The sequence below is a fragment of the Notamacropus eugenii genome, chromosome 1 (genome assembly GCF_028372415.1).
Source record: "Notamacropus eugenii isolate mMacEug1 chromosome 1, mMacEug1.pri_v2, whole genome shotgun sequence".
In the NCBI taxonomy this organism is placed as follows: Eukaryota; Metazoa; Chordata; class Mammalia; order Diprotodontia; family Macropodidae; genus Notamacropus; species Notamacropus eugenii.
The window spans coordinates 377,487,487-377,505,742 of NC_092872.1; the positions used below are offsets into that span (position 1 = coordinate 377,487,487).

Genomic DNA, 18,256 nt, shown 5'->3' on the forward strand with positions numbered 1-18,256 from the left:
CTTTTTTCCCCCTGAGGCTTCATAGGCTTTGACCAACCAGCTTCCTTTTCTACTGTTACCACCTGTTGTTTCTCACCAATATTTCTTTTTCAGCACCACTCTGAAAGAGAACAGCTTTCTAGCCTTTTTCTTACCCATCTATTTCAGAAGAAAACATTTTTTTCCAGTGTTATCATTGCTAGTAATGACAGCTAACTGTGTTTGAAGTCTCCCTCCTCTGCCCCTCACTTTTTCCTTCACTTAGAAGGATGTGTAGTGAGATGAATGGTAGTGAGTAGGTCTTTGCTTCTTTCATAGGGACACTTTTTTTTTCAATCCAATAAGGAATTATGTGTGCTTATTACATGTAAGATATTTTGTTAGGCACCAAAAGACATTCAGGAATGAATAAGGCAGCCCTTCTGTTCAAAGAGATTATAATCAAAGAGATTATAGTCTAGGAAGCAGAGGAGTAAGATATATACACTCAAACAAATAATACAAAATAAAGTGTGAAGATACAAGGGAGAGACATAGGAGTTAAAACTTTTGAGTCTTGAACATTTGTGGCTAGCAAGAGGCAGGGGTTGAGTTTGAGATGATGGGTGACTAAGGAGCAGAGGGATATGACCTAAGAAACCAGAACTAGGATCACAACAGTGGGGTGTTTTTTATTGGGTGGGGAGAGGGGTGGGGTTGGTTCCTTGGTTACACTGTCACTGCAATAGCCTTGTCACTGCAGATTCTGTCTTGGATGGGCTTGGGAGTGAAGTGAGAAGCTGAGACTCACACTGGGAACCCCCAATAGTAGTTATGGCTGCATCAATAAGGAAAAGAAAAAAATGGAAGGGAAAGAAGCCTCAAATGATAGCAGTTCAAAGACACAGAGATGGGAATGAGACTAGAGGATGGACAGTTTGGTTGAAACAGAGAATCTGGGAAGGGGATCACTATGAGATAAGGTTAGAAAAACACACTGAAACCAAAATGTGAAAACCAGAATGGGCTTGTTCTTTATTTTGTGAGCAATGGAGCACTACTGAAGTTTTCTAGAGAAGTGATATCAACATGGTGCATGCAGTAGGACATTGATGTGGGCTGTGTAGTGAACCATGAACTGGAGACATGATATGATGACTGCAGGAAGACCAGTTAGGAGACTGTCACAATAGTCTGGTGAGGGGTGATAAAGGCCTGAACGAGGCTGGTCCTTAAGGGAATGGAAGAGAGGCAAGAGGTGTTATGGAAGTTTAATTTGTTAAAATTAAATTTTTAACATTTAAATTAAAAACAAAAAATTAATTAAAAATAATTAGTAAAAAATAAAAATTGAAATTTTTAAAATTCAAAGCAAAAGATATTTAATTTAAACATAATACAAGGCCAATGTCAAGGAACTAAAATTAAGTAGCAAACATGTTTAATATCTATACTCAGATGGCTGCCTTTCTCATGTATCCAAGGGGGATTATGAATCTGGTAGAAGTATAATTGACAGCACTTGGAAAGTGATTGAATATGATGGTTGAGGGGGAGGGAAAAATCAACTTAGAGGTGACTCCAAGTTTTGAGTTTGGTGACTGTAATGATTGTGGTGGCATCAACAGACATTTAAAAAAATATGGAGGAGTTTTTAGAGAATATAGGAGTTCTGGACATGTTGAATTTGAGGTTTGTATGGGCCACTGAGCTAGAGATATCCAGGAAATAGCTGGAAATGGAGTTCTAGTGTTCAGGAGAGAAATTGAATCTAGATATGCAAATTTAGGAGTCACCTGCAGAGGTGAGAGAGGAGACTTGTTGAGATTGTATGAAGTTCTGAGAGAGAATGTGGAAACAATAAGAGTAGAGGTTGGGGATAAATAACCCTTAAGGTTAGGGGATGGAGACAGAGAAAGAGTAGTTAAGAGAGAAGACTCAGGAGAGAGTTCATCATTATGAAAGCCAAGGGAGTAAAGAGGATCAGTCAAGGAGGGTTGCTTTGGAGAAAGTGTATGGTTATAATTTGTCCATTTCCTCCATAAGTTATGGTTCTCCAGGTATTGTTAATGTGTTTAAATGTGTAAATGTGATGGGTAAATGTGTAAATATGATGTAAATGTGTATGTGTGTAAATGTTTTCAAAAATTCAATTGTAGTGGCTTTGCATGAAGACAATTCATAGTATCATTCATAATGAAAAATAAGCTCAAATTTATGGTTTCACACAGACCAAACTAGAAGCTTATTGAAAGGAGAGAAGTCCAGAATAATTTTTAAGAGTGTTGTAATAGAAATGCTGCAATCACTTGAGAGTTGAGACAAGTCAGCAAGGCTTCTAGGTTCATCTGTTAAAATATTTATAAGACATTATAATGAGCTTCCAAGGACCATCCTAATTCTTTTGTTGAAATATAACTTTGCTTTATTGAATAGTACTTAAAATAAGCAAACAGTAGCTAGAAGTTTTGTAATAATCTCTGCCATATGGAGATTTGGAGCATTTTGTTTCAAGAAACAAATGTTTCAAGAAACATTTTCCTAAAAAATGTTAGCAGCTATCTCTCTAGAATCATTTGATGTTAGCCTACCTGTAAACAAAGTGATGAAATGAAAAGTCCAACATGTAAAATTGATGGTCTTCATATAGAATGTATATTAGTTAATGAAAGATTAGAGTAATAACCCATTACTACTTCTACCATTGTTTTGTATAGTCTGGCCAAAAGACTATTCCTTAAATGACCAGGATTGTGAAAGAATTGGTGATCATGCCTTACAAGGATCATTTGAAGGAATTGGGGTTGTTTAGCATGGAGAAGATTTCAGGGTGGGGGCATCTTGATTATCTTCTGCTATATGAAGGGCCCTCATGTAAAAGGTGGGATTAGATTTGGTTCTACTTTGCCCTCCAAAGCAGAAGTGGGAACAGTATATAGCAATTGCAGAGACATATGTAGGCTAAATGTACAGAAAAAAATTAACAGAGCTATCTAACAGTAAAATGGGCTGTCTTTGGAGATTGTAGTAGGTACCACATCACTGGAGGTTTTCAAGTGAAACCAAAGTGTCCACATGCCAGTGTTATAGTGGAGAAAAATGAGAGTTAGACTAGATGGAGTTACTTCTCTGATTTTTCTGTGTCAAGATTTATGACTTTATCATTGTGAATTCCTCAATGCCTACATGGTTCAAGAGACCAGAAAAAAAAATCATTCATTTGTGGCCCACTTTCTGGTGATAAAGTCTCTCCTCATATAGCTAGGCTGGTCTTCTAGACCTGGTGGTTTGATCATTGCTAAAGAAAAATTATTGATACTGTATTCTGCATTTTAGGTACAAGTCTGTCATCAATTTTTATTCATTTGATCTTGATTCTCAATTCAAGCATTGTTCTTCTTTGGAGAGAAATGTCCACACCAGAAGAGTCCTCTCATGGTGTTGGACATCTCTCTAACACAAGACATTCTGTAGTAACATTTATAGGAATCTTGAAGGAAAAATGTCATCATGATAAAATAGATATAGTTTTTAGTTAATATTCTACTCCATATAATAAAACTAGAGTCATTTGATCTTTAAAAAATGAACATCCCTCTCCTAAAACTACTCATCTCTTTGACCATGCCCTTCTAGGTCTTTCTACCAGCTAGTTACCAAATCCCACACAATCTACATCTACCTCTGCATTGCAAAAAGATAACTTAAGAATGCAGAGTAAGTACAGTTTCTAAAGATTTCTGTCAAAGAAATTCAAATAAAAAAGCTTCTGCTAGCCTTCAGCTATCCAGATGACTCATTTTGCACTGTTGCTGGAGTTGTGAACTGCTCCAACCATTCTGGAGAGCAATTTGGAAGTGTATCCCAAGGGCTATAAAACTGTGCTCACTTTGACCCAGCAATACCACCACTAGGTTTGTATCCCAAAGAGATCAAAAGAAAAGGACTTATATGTAGAAAAATATTTATAATAGCTCTATTTGTGGTGGCAAAGAATTCGAAATTGAGGGGATGCCCGCAAAGGGTCCTCCTCCCTTTGATCAATCCCAAATCTCTTCAGGAAATTGGAGAAAAAACAAAACAAAACAAAACCAGTGGCCTAACTTTAAGTGAGTCATAATTAACCCCTTTGTGGGAAAGGGGGAAGGCAATGATCTTAGCTACACAGGGAGATTTCTCATTATAAATTTGGTATCTTTGTTTTCCAAGTCCTTGGCTTTTATTCTTGATCTTTAATACATTTTTCTCAAAGAAAGAGATTTGATATAAAGTAAAGGGAAAACATTTGCAAAGGACTTAAGACTGGAGAAATATTTCTTAACATTTTCAGTTGAAATAAAAAGGTTATTAATATACTTCCACATAATAATCATTTTTACTTAGCTACATGTTTTCCTATCAACAGTCCTGTGAGGCATTTAGTATAAGTATGATTATTATTTTTACAGATGAATAAATTGGCATTCAGAAAGGTTCTCCATAGTAATACACTTAGTAAACGTCAAAGTCCAGGATCCTAACTCAGGTGTCTATTGCCTTCCTCACCATATGCCATGGTACCTCTAGACTAGAAGTTTTTATAGCTTGGTGGAACCTCCTAAGTCTTGCAGTTTCTATTTAATGATTATTTTTATTTATTAAATTTTAAAATTGAAATATTTACTAACATTTTATTAATGGTTATTTTTATTTATTTTTTTCTCACAATGCTTTACCTGATTCCTATTGTTACTTGAATCCTATGCAATTACATATCTTTACTAGTTCTAAATCTTTTACTTGAGGTTCTATGATGTAGTTATTTCTACATAGAGATTTTCTTAGTCTAAAATATCAGGTTTCAGCTAAGGTAAAACTTTAGCTATCTGGGACTCTTTGGGAGTGAATCATTTTATTTTTAAATTTTTTCCCTTAATTTTTTCTCTCAATTACATGTAAAAAATGTAACATTCATTTTAAAAAAAATTTTGAGTTTCAAATTCTCTTCCTCCCTTTACTACTCCTTGAGAAGACAAGCAATTTGATATAGATTATACATGTGCAGTTGTGCAAAATATTTCCATATAAGCCACATTGCAAAAGAAAATGAAGCTACTCCCCCCTCAAGAAAAATAAAGAAAATAAAAAAGTATGCTTTAATCTGCATTCACACTCTATCATTTTTTTTCACTGGAGGCTTAGTATTTTTAATCATAAATCTTTCAGAATTGTCTTGGATCATTATATTGTTGATAATCACCAAGTCATTCACAGTTGATCATTGCTGTTACTGTGTGTAGCGTTCTTCGGGTTCTGCTCACTTCATTTTGCATCAGTTCATATAAGTCTTCCAAGGTTTTTCTGAAAGTATCCTGCTCATCATTTCTTATGGCACAGTAGCATTCTATCACAAATTGTATACCAAAACTTGTTCAGCTATTCCCCAATTGAGAGGCATCCCCTCACTTTTCAAGGCACAAAAAGAACTACTATAAATATTTTTGTACATATAAGTCCTTTCCCTTTGATCTCTTTGGGATAAAGATCTCGTGGTAGTGTTGCTGGGTCAAAGGGTATGCACAGTTTTATAGCACTTTGGACAAAGTTCCAAATTGCTCTCTAGCATTGTTGAATCAGTTCACAGCACCATCAGAATGAGTCATTCTGGAAGCTGAAGGCTAGCAGAAGTTTTTTATTTGAACTTCTTTGATAGAAGTCTTTAGAAACTGTACTTTAAATTATCCTGCATTCCTAAGTTATTGTTTTATAATGCAGAGGCAGATATAGATTGTGTGGGATGTGGACTAAATGATTTTGTTTGTACCTATACTACTACTGTATATACTGAATATCTCTCCCCTTTCCCATCACCTAGAGTGTTAGCAAATTTTCCATAAGTACATTCCTACTGTAAAAATGGACTTTGCTAGAACTGGCATGTTACAATCAGGATTTTTCCTCACTGAAGTCCTGACTTCTGGAAAAGTATGCCTTCCCCTTTCCTCTTCTCTTCCACAGAGTACTAGCTTTAGGACCTTCCCCTCCCTTTTCTCTCACCTAACTCTGAGGCTGCTACTTTCAGCACCCTGTGACCATCATACACCTCTCTTATTCTCCAGGATCCTAAGTACCCAAGGTATCAGATTTCCCTGATGCACTTCTTGGCCTAGGGATGTTCAACAGGACTTTAAGTGTACCCAGATGCCACCCACATTCCCGTCCCTTCCTAGATCCTGTCCTCTTCTGCCCCCTCTTTCTATAGTGCCCTCTGAAGTCCACTGTTAAACTCCATTTCATCTTAAATCTCTTTCCTCTATTAATCTTTTCATCTTCTGGTATTCAACGAAGCCTAGCCTTCTCCTGAGGACATCATGTCTCCTGGCCCCTTCCCCAAGCCTGGCTGTTCCTTCTCTCATGCCGTCAATGAACAGGGCTAGAAGGAGAGGTTGGCATGGTCAGTTTCTCCAGTGCCACTTCTGAATCTCTGTCCCAGTCACTCAGGAATCTTGTATACTCCTTTAAAATTTTCTCCATCTTGTCTGGATCTTGTTGCTGACATTTCCTTCCAGAAAGTTCAGTGCCCACCTATCTCTGCTACGCTAACTCATCTTCTTCAAGCATCCACCATCAGGTTCTTCACTTTACCCAACCTGTATGACCCCTGGCTCCAGTCTACCCCATAATTACCTGGAGGGAGCATTCATCAACCATTTACTACCTCCCTACCACCCCCCACTAACCAGGCCAGACCTTGCTTAGCTTCCAAGATGAGATGACAGTGGGTGTTCAGGGTGGTATGGTGGTAGATAAGCCTTAAACTCAGATAACTCTGGCTCTCACTGATTGGACAACAATGGGTCCCAGGCCTAGCCTCACTCCGTCATTGTTTAGGCCCTGATTGGCTCAGTGTGAATGTAAATAGCAATTATTTCTTTTTTGGTCAGAAACACTGAAAGTCTTCCCCTCCCAGATTGACTTTTTTTAGCTAGGTAAAAGAGGTCATTTTCTGCCTCATTTTTTTTTTTTTATCAAGCCTTAATCACTGAATGGGCATTGCTGAAGTCAGACTGAGACCTGTTAAAGGTCTTAGCTTAAAAAGGTGCATCCAGAACCATCTCTAGTTGTCCCGATCTATATCTTGTCACTGGTCCCAGATGGCTCCAGAGGAGAAAGAAAAGTGAAGCTGGTGACTTTGCCCAGCCCTACCTCATTTAAATCCAATTCATCCCCACTCCTCCCTTAACTGTTGATGTGCTTTGCTCTTGGTTCAGAGTATAGAGCAGTTACTCCTTCATATACCTTGTTGTGATCACTGGTTTTCATCTGTATTGATATTTACTACTACACTCCAGATTTCTAATTTCCACATCTCTCAGCTTTTCACCACTTCTGTTTCCTTTCATTTTTCCCTTCTATTTTTTGGAAATGAAAGGTTATCCCCATCATCAAAGGTGATTCTTTGCCTCTCTATGGAAAACTGACCAGTCATACGATATCAAGTGTCCTTTCTGACTCTTCAGCTCTTTGAAGTTTTCCCAGGTAACAGATCAGTACCAAAGTCTAGCACCTCTCCTCCCAATACTTTTAATTATAGTCCTGTAAGTGGGACTTTGAGATTGTCTAGTTTAAATCTTTCTTTTTGGAAATGAGAAGAATGAGGTCCAGAGGGGAAAGGGATTTACCGAAGTAGTTTGGAAGTCTATTCTTTAGGTAGCTGAGGATTCACTGGACTGTACTTATTGGTAGAAGAAAAGGCATACATTTGAGGTTAAGAATCACAAGTGGAGCCAAGGTTAAGAACTACATACAAATCTTGATTGAGAATTTGAAGTTTAAGGATCCTGTACTGGGTATATTCAGACCAGATCAGTGGAACCAAGTATTTTGTAATTCAAGTGCTATCCATCGTTCTGTTTTCTAGGTGAGACTGATGAAAGGTATTCAGATGAAATTAGTCCACTGAAAAATCAGTTTAAAAATATTAATGATCAAGTAATTGTACAAATTTATAGTAACGATATGACTATATTTAATTGTAATTCTCCAAGTAATGGATTCAAGTTATACTGTTTCACTTTGATTTTTTTAAAAAATTGATTTGGAATTTTATTGTAGAAAATCCAGACCAAATCAGCCAGCAAAAGGTAATAGTTTCTGCTATATAAATTAAATGAAGATTTAAAATGAAAATCATCTTTTAAAAAAACCCACAAAGTACAAATCTTAATTCTAGATCTTTTCTTTTTATCCTTGTAGTAGGGAAAAAGAAGTTACCTACATGTCCCTAGGCAAGGAATCATCCATATCTTTAAAGGCTGAGCACAACTGAAAATTCTATACAAGAATCCCAGATTTCTTCCTTACCTAATAAATTTTATTTCTCAGGTAAGTGTAGAAAATGGGAAGAAAGAAGAGTCAGCCACATACAGTTAGAGTCCAGCTTAACTCCTTTGTGTTTAGAAACTGTCTCAGAACTTTGTTTGGAATATTACTCAAATCATGATTACATAGAATTTATCCATCTCCCTTCATATTACATGCCATTCAAAAGATCCTGAGGTTCTTGAAACTTTTTATTCAATCAGGTACTCCAATGATACTTTGTAAATATTTATGATGTTATCTGAATTCTTGATAACTGAATCAAACTTTCATTATCTACTGGTTTGATTGCATTGTATTATAGAGAAAGATAGCCACACCTGAAAGTTTTTTTTTTAACCACATAGATATTGTATTTCTATGATGGATATTAGCCAGTAAGAGAAAATTGGATTTTTTTATTCTGTATATTTTGTGTTCATTATTTAACAAACCAGCTTTGTGACTTTTATCCCCAAGAAAACTACATTCTTGGCTAGTTGCTCTGTTTGGAGCCCTTTTTATTTAATTGTTTTTGTATTATAATGGTCATAGCTATAGGTAACCATCAGAACATTTAACCTTCCAGCATTATATTTGGTAATCCAGTGTTTCATATATGGCTTGCTATTTTTTATTTTTCATGTGAAGTTAGTTTAGTATTTTCTCTGTTGATGTGGAGAACAGAGAATGCTCTAAAATAGCAGATAATCTGTTTTCCCTTTTAAGGCCCAGCTCAAGCCCCATCTCATTTAGGAAATCATTTCTCCTGATTTCCAGTCATGTAGATGTTCCCCTTTTCTAGATTCTCCTATTTTTATTTTCTGTTTATATTGCAGTTTTTAAAAATTACATAATATTTTATTATTTAATTGCTTCACACTAATGTCTTATCTGCCCAACTAAATAATAAGCTCCCTCGTGGCCAGCAAATAGGACTTAGTTGAACCTTTTTAACATTTTACTCCCAGATAAAAAATATGACCAATATCTCAACTTACTTTGTGCCCAGTTTAATGTTTATGCAGTAGACCAGGTGTGGTAACTGCCCCCTGGCAGATGATTTCCTAGTGGCACACCCATCAGAGTCCAAAGCAAACTGCCAAGTAGAACAAGGTATCTTTGGTGCCTTCCTCCCTACTAGTCCCCATGTCCCTGCCCTCTGCCCTTGTAGATCCTTTTGAGTTTCCAGAGCATTTTCTGCTCCCCTTACCCCAATGTGGGGCCCTATTCAGCCCTGCTGTACCTCAAACTTCCCACCGATAGGTTAGCTTCTTCTCCCAGCCACCCTTCAATCAAAATTTCAGCAAGTCTCAAGTTTGAAGCAACAAGGTTATCTGATAACAAATTCATAATAAGTTGCACATGAGTGTTAGAGCTTTTCCGTACTAAGAGTAATTGGATTTTAAAACTCCCATTGGTGTGTAATATGGCAGTGTGCTTTCATCACAACAATCATGTAAGGTAGGTAATATAAGCATCACGATAATACTTTTACAAATGAAGAAACAGAAGTTTTGAGAGATTTTTGTGACTTGCCTGTGGACACAGCTGAGTTTGAAATAGGATTAGAAACTGTCTCCTGACCCTAAGTCCTGCATTCTATCTCCTTCATCATGCTGCTTATGTTAAAAGAAGACAAAGGAATGTGCTATGGAATTATTTTTCAGGAGAGGGAACTTTTTCTGGCCTCTTGTCAATTCAGGACCTCTCTTGAGGTCCTTTTCTACTCCCCAGGATATGAAGACTCCATGTTATGAAGGATCATAGAGTCCTAGCTCTAGAGCTGGAAGAGACCTCAAAGGAACAGCACCACCTGTCCTTCAGGAAGATGGGGGAGCCCTGGCCTTTGGTGCCCTTACGTGGAACTCTCTGTGTGATATAATCACAGAATTTAAGAGCAAGAAATAATTCTTGTCCTCTCCCTCCCCTTCTGTTTTATAGATGAGGAAACCACAACCCAAGGAAGTAAACTTGCCCAAGGTCATACAGCCAGTTAGTGGTAGGGTTTTTAGTACTCCCACTCCCTAACCCCAGTGAGATGCTTCCTCTATCATATTCTGTGCCTCCTATTATTAAATGGCTGTGCCTTTGGCAATATAACTGATTAGTTCACTAGAGAGCCCAGGTGCTTGTCGGGAAATAAATTTAAAAGACTCTGTTTTAGTGCCTAGATGCTAATGATCTATTTATGTTGGCTTACCCACCTGCCAGCCTGGCTCTGGATGGGCAGGAGACCTTGCATAAACAAGGAGATCAAATTTTAGAAAATCATTACAATTTCCATTGTAAAAGGAAAAAGGTGGTGGAAGGGAAGGAGAATTGCCTGGGGGGGAAGAGTAAGTAGCCAGGTAGTTCCAGGGACCTAAGATGAACCTCTAAGAGTCAGGTACAATAGGGTTGTAAAAAGGGGATAAGGAAGAGAAACACCAAAGGCACACAGAAGAGAACACACAAGGCCCCCGAAATTATTGCTAACATGTGCTTTGTACCTAACTGCTGCATTCATTTATTTTATTGTTTTTTCCAGTTTACTTGGGCTTGACCTAAGACTGAGGAAAAGTCCCTTTGCTCCTATAGTTTTCAGGGTGGTTGCTCTGCAGTCAACATATCAGGAACCTCCTTTTGTGCCTAGTGAAGATCAGGTTAGAACTGCTGGAAGGCTATGATCTGGGAACCCCTGAACCTCAGGAAGGGAGGTCAGGGTGACTCATAAAAAGATTTGTTAAATGCTTACTGGCAGATGATTTGCCAATGGCACACCCACCAGAGTCCAAAGCAAACTGCCAAGTAGAATGGTGTCTTTGGTGTCCTACTTACTGGCCCCCATATCCCTGTCCCTTGCTCTCTGCCCTTATATTTCCTTTTGGGTATCCAGAGCCTTCTCTGCTGCCCTCACCCCAATGTGAAGCCCTGTCCAGCCCTGGTGTATCTCAAAATTCCTCATTCCAAAGACCACCCCTTCACCCCAATCCAAACTCAGTTCAGCAAATCTTGGCTTTGAAGCAACAAGACAGGACTAGCCATGTTGGAGGATTTGAGAGAAGATAGATTGTTAGTGGAGTTGTGAATCTGTATGACCATTTTGGAGAGCTATTTGGAATTATGCAAATGAAGTGACTAAAATGTTCATACCCTTTGAATCAGACATTCAATACTAGGTTTGTAGCCTAAGGAGGCCACTGGTAAGAAGAAAGCCGCCATATACACCAAAATATTTAAAGCAGCACTTTTTGTGATGCCAAAGAGTTAGAAATAAAGTAGATGCTGGAGAATGGCTAACCAAATTGTAATACATGAATGAAATGGAATATCACTATGCTGTGAGAAATAATGAATATGATGAAGAAAAGAAGCATGAAAAGACCGATATGAAGTAAGCTGAGCTAAGACGATAGTGTGCACAATGACTATAAAGTGTGAATGGAAGAAACGACCACCAAGTAATCCAAAGTGAGTAATGGAAAATCAAAAAGAACGATCTCAAAAAAGAGATGAGAAGACACTGCTACTGTATAGTTCTTCAGAGGTGGTATGTCCATGGTGGTATACTGCATATGTTTTCGGACATTTTTGGTAATACTTTTTAGTTTTGCTGGTTTTTGTCTTTTAAAAAATACTCATTGTATGGGATGGCCCTCTGGGGAAGGGGCAGAGAGGGCAGAGATACTGGGAGAAGTTTTAGCCAGGGAAAAATAAAGTATCAATAAAACTTTATTTTTTTATTTTAAGGGGGGGTGGGGTGCAATAGCAGGTAAGGGCTGGTGGTCCTTTGTAATACCATTAAGGGATAAAGTTGGCTCTCCCATCTTACCAAAGGCATGTCAAGGTCCATGGGCTGGGGGCTAGAGAGAGAAGGAAAGACACCTTTCTTGGGTTCTGTGTGGGGAAGGAGGTGAGGAGGGAACGTATAGGGGGAAGGACACCCATGGGGACAGTGGGTCTTCCTGTTGAATGGGTTCTGGGACAGTTCTGAGCCAAGGGAAGGGGCCTGTTCTGATTTCTTATGATGACCAGGAAAAATAGGAGTATTTTCTATAAAATTTACCCATTTTCCTTACAGTCTTCATGAGGATTAAGATGAGAAATTCTCCCTCTTTCCATATCAGCAATTGCCAAGTTTGTTAATTCTACTTTCATAATATCTCTTACATCTTCCCTCATCTCTTCACCCAACACAACCACCACCTTCATTCAAGCCATTATACTTACTTTGACTATTGAAATAGTCTCCTAATTGGCCTCCCAGATTCTAGTTTTTCCCTTCTCCAGTTTATCTGACACACAGCTGCCAAATTGCTATCTCTAAAGTATGGATCTGACCATACCACTGTCCCACTAAAAAAGCTTTAATGGGAGTTATTCTAGAGCTTACTGCCTTTAGAATAAAACATGAACTCAACTCTGGCATTTTAGTCCATTGGGGAGCTGGAAGACCTGCCCATTTTCTCCCTTCCCTTGACTCAGGGCTGGACCAGAACTCATCTAGCAGGGAGACCCCTTCTCACCAGGGGCAGTTATTAATAGTCCACAATTTTCCTTACCATCTGCTCGGTCTCTACTCTCTGCAGTCCTCTAGTAGTAATGTAACCTAAAGGTCCTTAGGCCTTGCCGTCTGATATACCCTTAGAACTCTTGGACATCTCTATCTACCCAGCAGCTGAACTCGTTTATGTGTTGTTTCTTCCAATTAGAGTGTGAGCACCTTGAGAAGAGGACTCTCTTGCTTTTTCGTTGATATTCTTACTGCTTAGAACAGTTCTTGATACATAGTAAGTTCTTAATAAATGTATTTTTATTCATTCATTATTTGGCTCAAATCTATCTTTTCAGATTGATTTACTATTGTTTCTGTTGAACTGGCCTATTTACTATTCTCTGTATACAATAATATCCTACCGCTCCCTCTCCTTGCTTTTGTATAGGTCAATTCCATGCTTGGAAATGCTCTCCCTCCTCACCTCCATCTTGCAGAATCCTTGTTGTTATTGAGTCGTTTCAGTTATGTCCAACTTTTCATGACATCTTCTTTCAAAGCACAGTTCAGATGTCACTTCTTCTGAAAGACTTCTCTGGTTATTAACATTCTCTTCCATCTCCCAATCTTTCTGTATGCATATGTTTGTGTGTGTAATTATTGTGAACTAGAAAATCATTGACAAACTTGACATTGCTTTTAAATAAATCTTTTTCAGTTAACAAAAATTATAGTTTTTCTCTCTTCTGCCTCTTACCCACCCCACTGAAAAAGAAAGACAAAACCTTTGATACAAGTATGCATAGTCAGGCAAAACTCATTCCTACATTGGACATATCCAGAAAATAGATGTTTCAATCTATGCCCCAAGTGCTAACCCTCCATTTTCCTAAAGCACAGGTTCAACCATGTCATTCCTCTTCTTAACAAACTCCAGTGACTCCATGTCACCTCCAAGATCAAATATAAAATTCTTTGGTATTCAAAGCCCTTTATAACCTAGCACCCCTCCCTTCAAATTTCCAGTCTTCTTACACCACAAACCCCCCCCCCCCCAACATACTCCTTTATGTAGGGACACTGGTCTCTTTGATGTTCCTTGAACAAGACATTCCATTTCCCAACTTGGAGTTATCACTAGCTATCCCTCATGTATGGAATACTCTCTCTTCCCGTCTCCTCCTCTTGGCTTCCCTGGCTAAGTTCAGCTAAAACCTCACCTTCTACAGGAAGCTTTTCCCCAATCCCTTTTAATTCTAGTATTTTTCCTCTATTGATTATTTCCTATTTATCCTGAAATAGCTTGTTTGTAACACAGCTGTCTGCATGCTGTGTCCACATCAGACTGTGAATTTGGACGGGAACCGTCCAGATAGTCTTTTGCCTTTCTTTGTATCAATACTGCCATTAGCTTGCATATGGCAGGCACCTAATACATAATAAATTTTTATTGACTGCAGTTGTCAAGAGGTGGGTATCATTTTTCATCATGAGCCTTCTAGAATCATGGTTGTTCATTGCCTTGATCAGAGTTCTTTTATAATATTATTGTTATTATATAAATACTGGTTCTGCTTATTTCACTCTGCTTCAGTCCAAATGAGTCTTTCCAGGTGTCAGTGAAACTAGCCATTTCATTTCCAATAGCATAATCATATTCCATTACTTCCATAAACCATAATTGTTTTCATAGCAATTCCTCAATTGGGAAACACCCCTTAGTTTCAGGTTTATTTGACAATACAAAAAGAGCTGCTATAAACATTTTCATACAAATCAACTCTTTTTTGGCAGTGTAGATCTAGTAGTGGTATTGCTGAGTCAAAGGGTGTGGACACAAACATGAACATTCCACACTTAAATAAATAAGGCTAGAAAATGGAACTTGTACATGAAACCACAAATTCATCACATCCACCTTTAATATTTTACTATACATTAAATTTTATACAGCAATAACTTATTCCATATCCAGTATATCCTATTAATGTATGAACCCCACTCTCTTTCCTATACACTTTAAAAATGTTTCTTAGTGTTCTTTTTTTCCATCTTCCCCCCTTTCCAATCAGTATGACTACTCTACCCTACCCCCAAATAAAAACTTTCTCTTGTAAGAAAAACATAGTTAAACAAAATTTTAGGTTGTGGTCATGTCTGGAAATGCACATTCTGTTCTACTTCTAGCAATCATTTGGGAGATGTTCACCAATCTTTTTTTGGGATTATTTTTGGTCACGGTATTGTTCAGTTCCTTTTTGTGCATGTGTCCTGTCTCCCCAACAGACTGTAGAGACTGTCTTGCTTTTGTCTTTGTAGGTCCAGTACCTGACTTAGTGCTTTGCACATAGTAAGTGCTTAGTGAAGGTCTATTGAATTGAAATACTTAATTGTGCATAAATGCTTTCTTGGTTAATATTACCATTCCTTTTGTATTAGGAACCAGAAGGACTCATCTCCAGAAATGTCAGACAAAGAAGAAGATCACTATGTGAGCTCATCCAGTGACCTTGCTAAAGGTGACGACCGTCATTACTGTAGAATTCTTCTGGAGCCTCAGGAGAAAAAGAAAATTGACTTTAAAGAATGTATGGTCAAAAAGGTAAAGAAGAATTGCTGCTGTAGCCCAGCCAAAGCCAAAAACTGGATTTTGGGGTTCATGCCAGTCTTGCAGTGGCTCCCTAAGTATGACCTGAAAAAAAACCTCCTTGGAGATATAATGTCTGGTTTGATTGTAGGCATCTTGTTAGTCCCACAGTCTATTGCATATTCTCTTCTGGCAGGCCAAGAGCCAGTTTATGGTCTGTACACTTCTTTTTTTGCTGGAATAATTTATTTCTTATTTGGGACATCCAGACACATCTCTGTGGGTATTTTTGGAGTGTTGTGCCTCATGATTGGTGAAGTGGTGGAACGGGAGGTACACAAAGCTGGCTATGGAATGGAACATACAGCTAAACCTGGCCTTTTTAATCACATAAATGAAAGTGTCATTGCTTCAGCTGTGAACCAGACCTCAGGACAAATCTGTGATAGAAGCTGCTATGCAATTACTGTTGGCTCAACGGTAACTTTCATAGCTGGAGTTTATCAGGTAAGAAGTGGAAGAACAAACAGGTTCTTTACTGTGAGTCGTTATGTCTAGAAAACTCTTTGTAATTGTAGAGCATTATACAAATGAAGCTACTGTCATTTGAAAAAATCCTTTGCTTTATGGGTTTGTGTTTGCCAGAATCTAACTTATTGTTCATTGTCATAGCCCTCTTGTGGTCTCTAATTAATCATCTTGAGGAGATGCTGATGTATCAAAAGCTTTGCAGATAGGAGAAATCATTGTTCCTGAAGTGGAAAGTTTTAGTGGGTGTGTAAATAGGCATATTACCACTGATGATTTTGGTGCACAAAAAACACTATAAGTGTATAGACTTGAAAAGGTGGTGGGGCCACTCATGTTGGTAAGCTTAAATGGTGCAGTATTTCTCTGAGATATTATTAAAAGAACAAGAAGAAGGCCTCCAGCATGTTGGATAAATTCAATATGATGGATTTATGGGAAAACATGGACAGGAATTGCATATGAAAGGTGTGAGGTTAGCAGTTTTTGTACTGCTGAAGGGAGGGCCATCACCAACAAAATCACATACCCACCAAAGTACCAGTTATCACACTTCTTGAATTTCCTCCCCCTCACCCCTACCCCATTTAAACCACGTTTTAAAAGTACATGTCATAGGTGACAATGTGAGAAAAGTCACTTGATTTAGAATATGATTTAGCACACCAGTGTTTAGATCACATCTCTGCAATTTAACTGGCATGTTACTTTCCCTCTTTACTCCTTACTTTTCCTCATTTGGAAAATGAGGCAGTTGGACTATATTTTTTTTAGGTCTCTTCCAGCTTTAAATGCTAAGATCTCATAAAGCTCATTTAATTCCACTTCATGGGATCATAAAATCTTATAGTTTTAAGGGATACCAGGGATAAAGTCCAATCTTTACCAGAATCTTTAATCCCCTCCACAAAATCCCTGATAGGTGATTGTCCAAACTTTGGAAAGTCTAGTGACAGAGGATTCACTTTCCTTAAGATAGCCCATGCTGCTTTTGAGCTTTTCTTTATATTGTACCAAAATCTGTATTTCTGTTGGTCCTCCCTTTGCCCCCTGAAGCCAAACAGAATATTTTGAATGTCTCTTCCACATGATTCCCTTTTAATTATTTAAAGACTAAAATGGGGAGTTTTTTAGGCCACATTATATTAATTTATTGTATATGTGTTAGGCATAATTATAATTTTCCCACAAGATCCTCTTCCAATACTGGTTGAAAAATCACTGATTTTCTTTTGTTAACAATACTTGATTATTACACATGAACAATGATGGCTTAAAATTTTAACTTAAGATGGATTTCTAATTTTAAAAAGTTAATTTCAATTCAAAATTTAATTTTAAACTGGCATTTATATTAATGTAGATTAACCTTTGTAGATGACATCTGGCAAAGAAACCATCTGAGAACAAAGGAATTAGATGGGAATTAGAAGAGGAATTTTTTTTGGCAAGGAAGGCAATTGGGGTTAAGTGACTTGCCCAGTATTGCACAGCTAGCAAATGTATGAGGTTCTATTTGAACTCAGGACCTCCTGATTCCATGGCTGGTGTACCACCTGGCTGTCTCAAAAAGGATTTTTTTTCTTGATTTCTTAGGGTTCTCTTGAAGTCCCCTGATTATCATAATGTCCTTGTTAGTTTATAGCAAGGATTCTCTAAATCTTGATTTTTCTCTCAAGTATTTGGAGATGTTAGAGGAGAGACAGTATAATGAAATGAAGAGTAGATTTAGAATTGAAAAGACCTAGTTTGAATTCTAGCTTTACTATTTTTACTAGCCCTCCTAGCTCAGTGGAGAGAGCACTAGAGCTGGAATCAGGAAGACCTGAGTTCATATCTGACCCAGACGCTTCTTAGCTGTGTAACCCTGGGCAAGTCACTTAACTTCTGTGTTCCTCAGTTTCCTAAGCTGTAAAATAACAGCACCCACCTCACAAGGCTGTTGTGAGGATCAAGTGAGATAATATTTACAAAGCACTTAGCACAGTGCCTAGCACATAGTAGACACTATATAAATTTTTATTTCCCCCCATTTCCCTGTGATTGTGATCAAGCCATTTCTACTCACTGAGCTTCAGTTTCCTTATCTGTAAAATGGGAGTAGTAATACTTGCACCATTTTCTCATAAAGTAATGTGAGTAAAACACTTAAGAAGCTAAAAAAAAAAGCCAGTTGTATAAATGTGAGTTATAAAGGATAGTATAAGTAACTTGTTTTGTTTGGTGCTGGGAAAGAACCAAAGGTGGGGGGTGGGGGTGGGGGTGGCAAGTCCCATGGTCTGTTTCTGCCTTCCCTTGGTGTCCATCTCAACAGGGTTATCTCTATGAAGAGAACAAAGTTATAAGGAGAGAAAAAAGAAAGAATA

At 37.9% G+C, this 18,256-nt stretch overlaps 1 protein-coding gene across 6 annotated transcripts in view; it reads left to right on the top strand.

Annotated features, from left to right (window-relative positions):
- Positions 1–18,256, top strand: part of SLC26A2 (solute carrier family 26 member 2) — a 40,023-nt gene that overhangs the window by 13,195 nt on the left and 8,572 nt on the right. For 4 of the 6 annotated variants that reach the window (XM_072630691.1, XM_072630695.1, XM_072630692.1 and 1 more), the window contains one exon: positions 15,215–15,869. In XM_072630691.1, coding sequence (XP_072486792.1) covers positions 15,240–15,869 — 630 coding nt within the window. In that variant the 5' untranslated portion in view covers positions 15,215–15,239. Of the gene's footprint in view, positions 1–673; positions 942–12,992; positions 13,071–15,214; positions 15,870–18,256 lie in introns of those variants that run through there. The other 2 variants (XM_072630694.1, XM_072630690.1) reach the window with 2 other exon arrangements.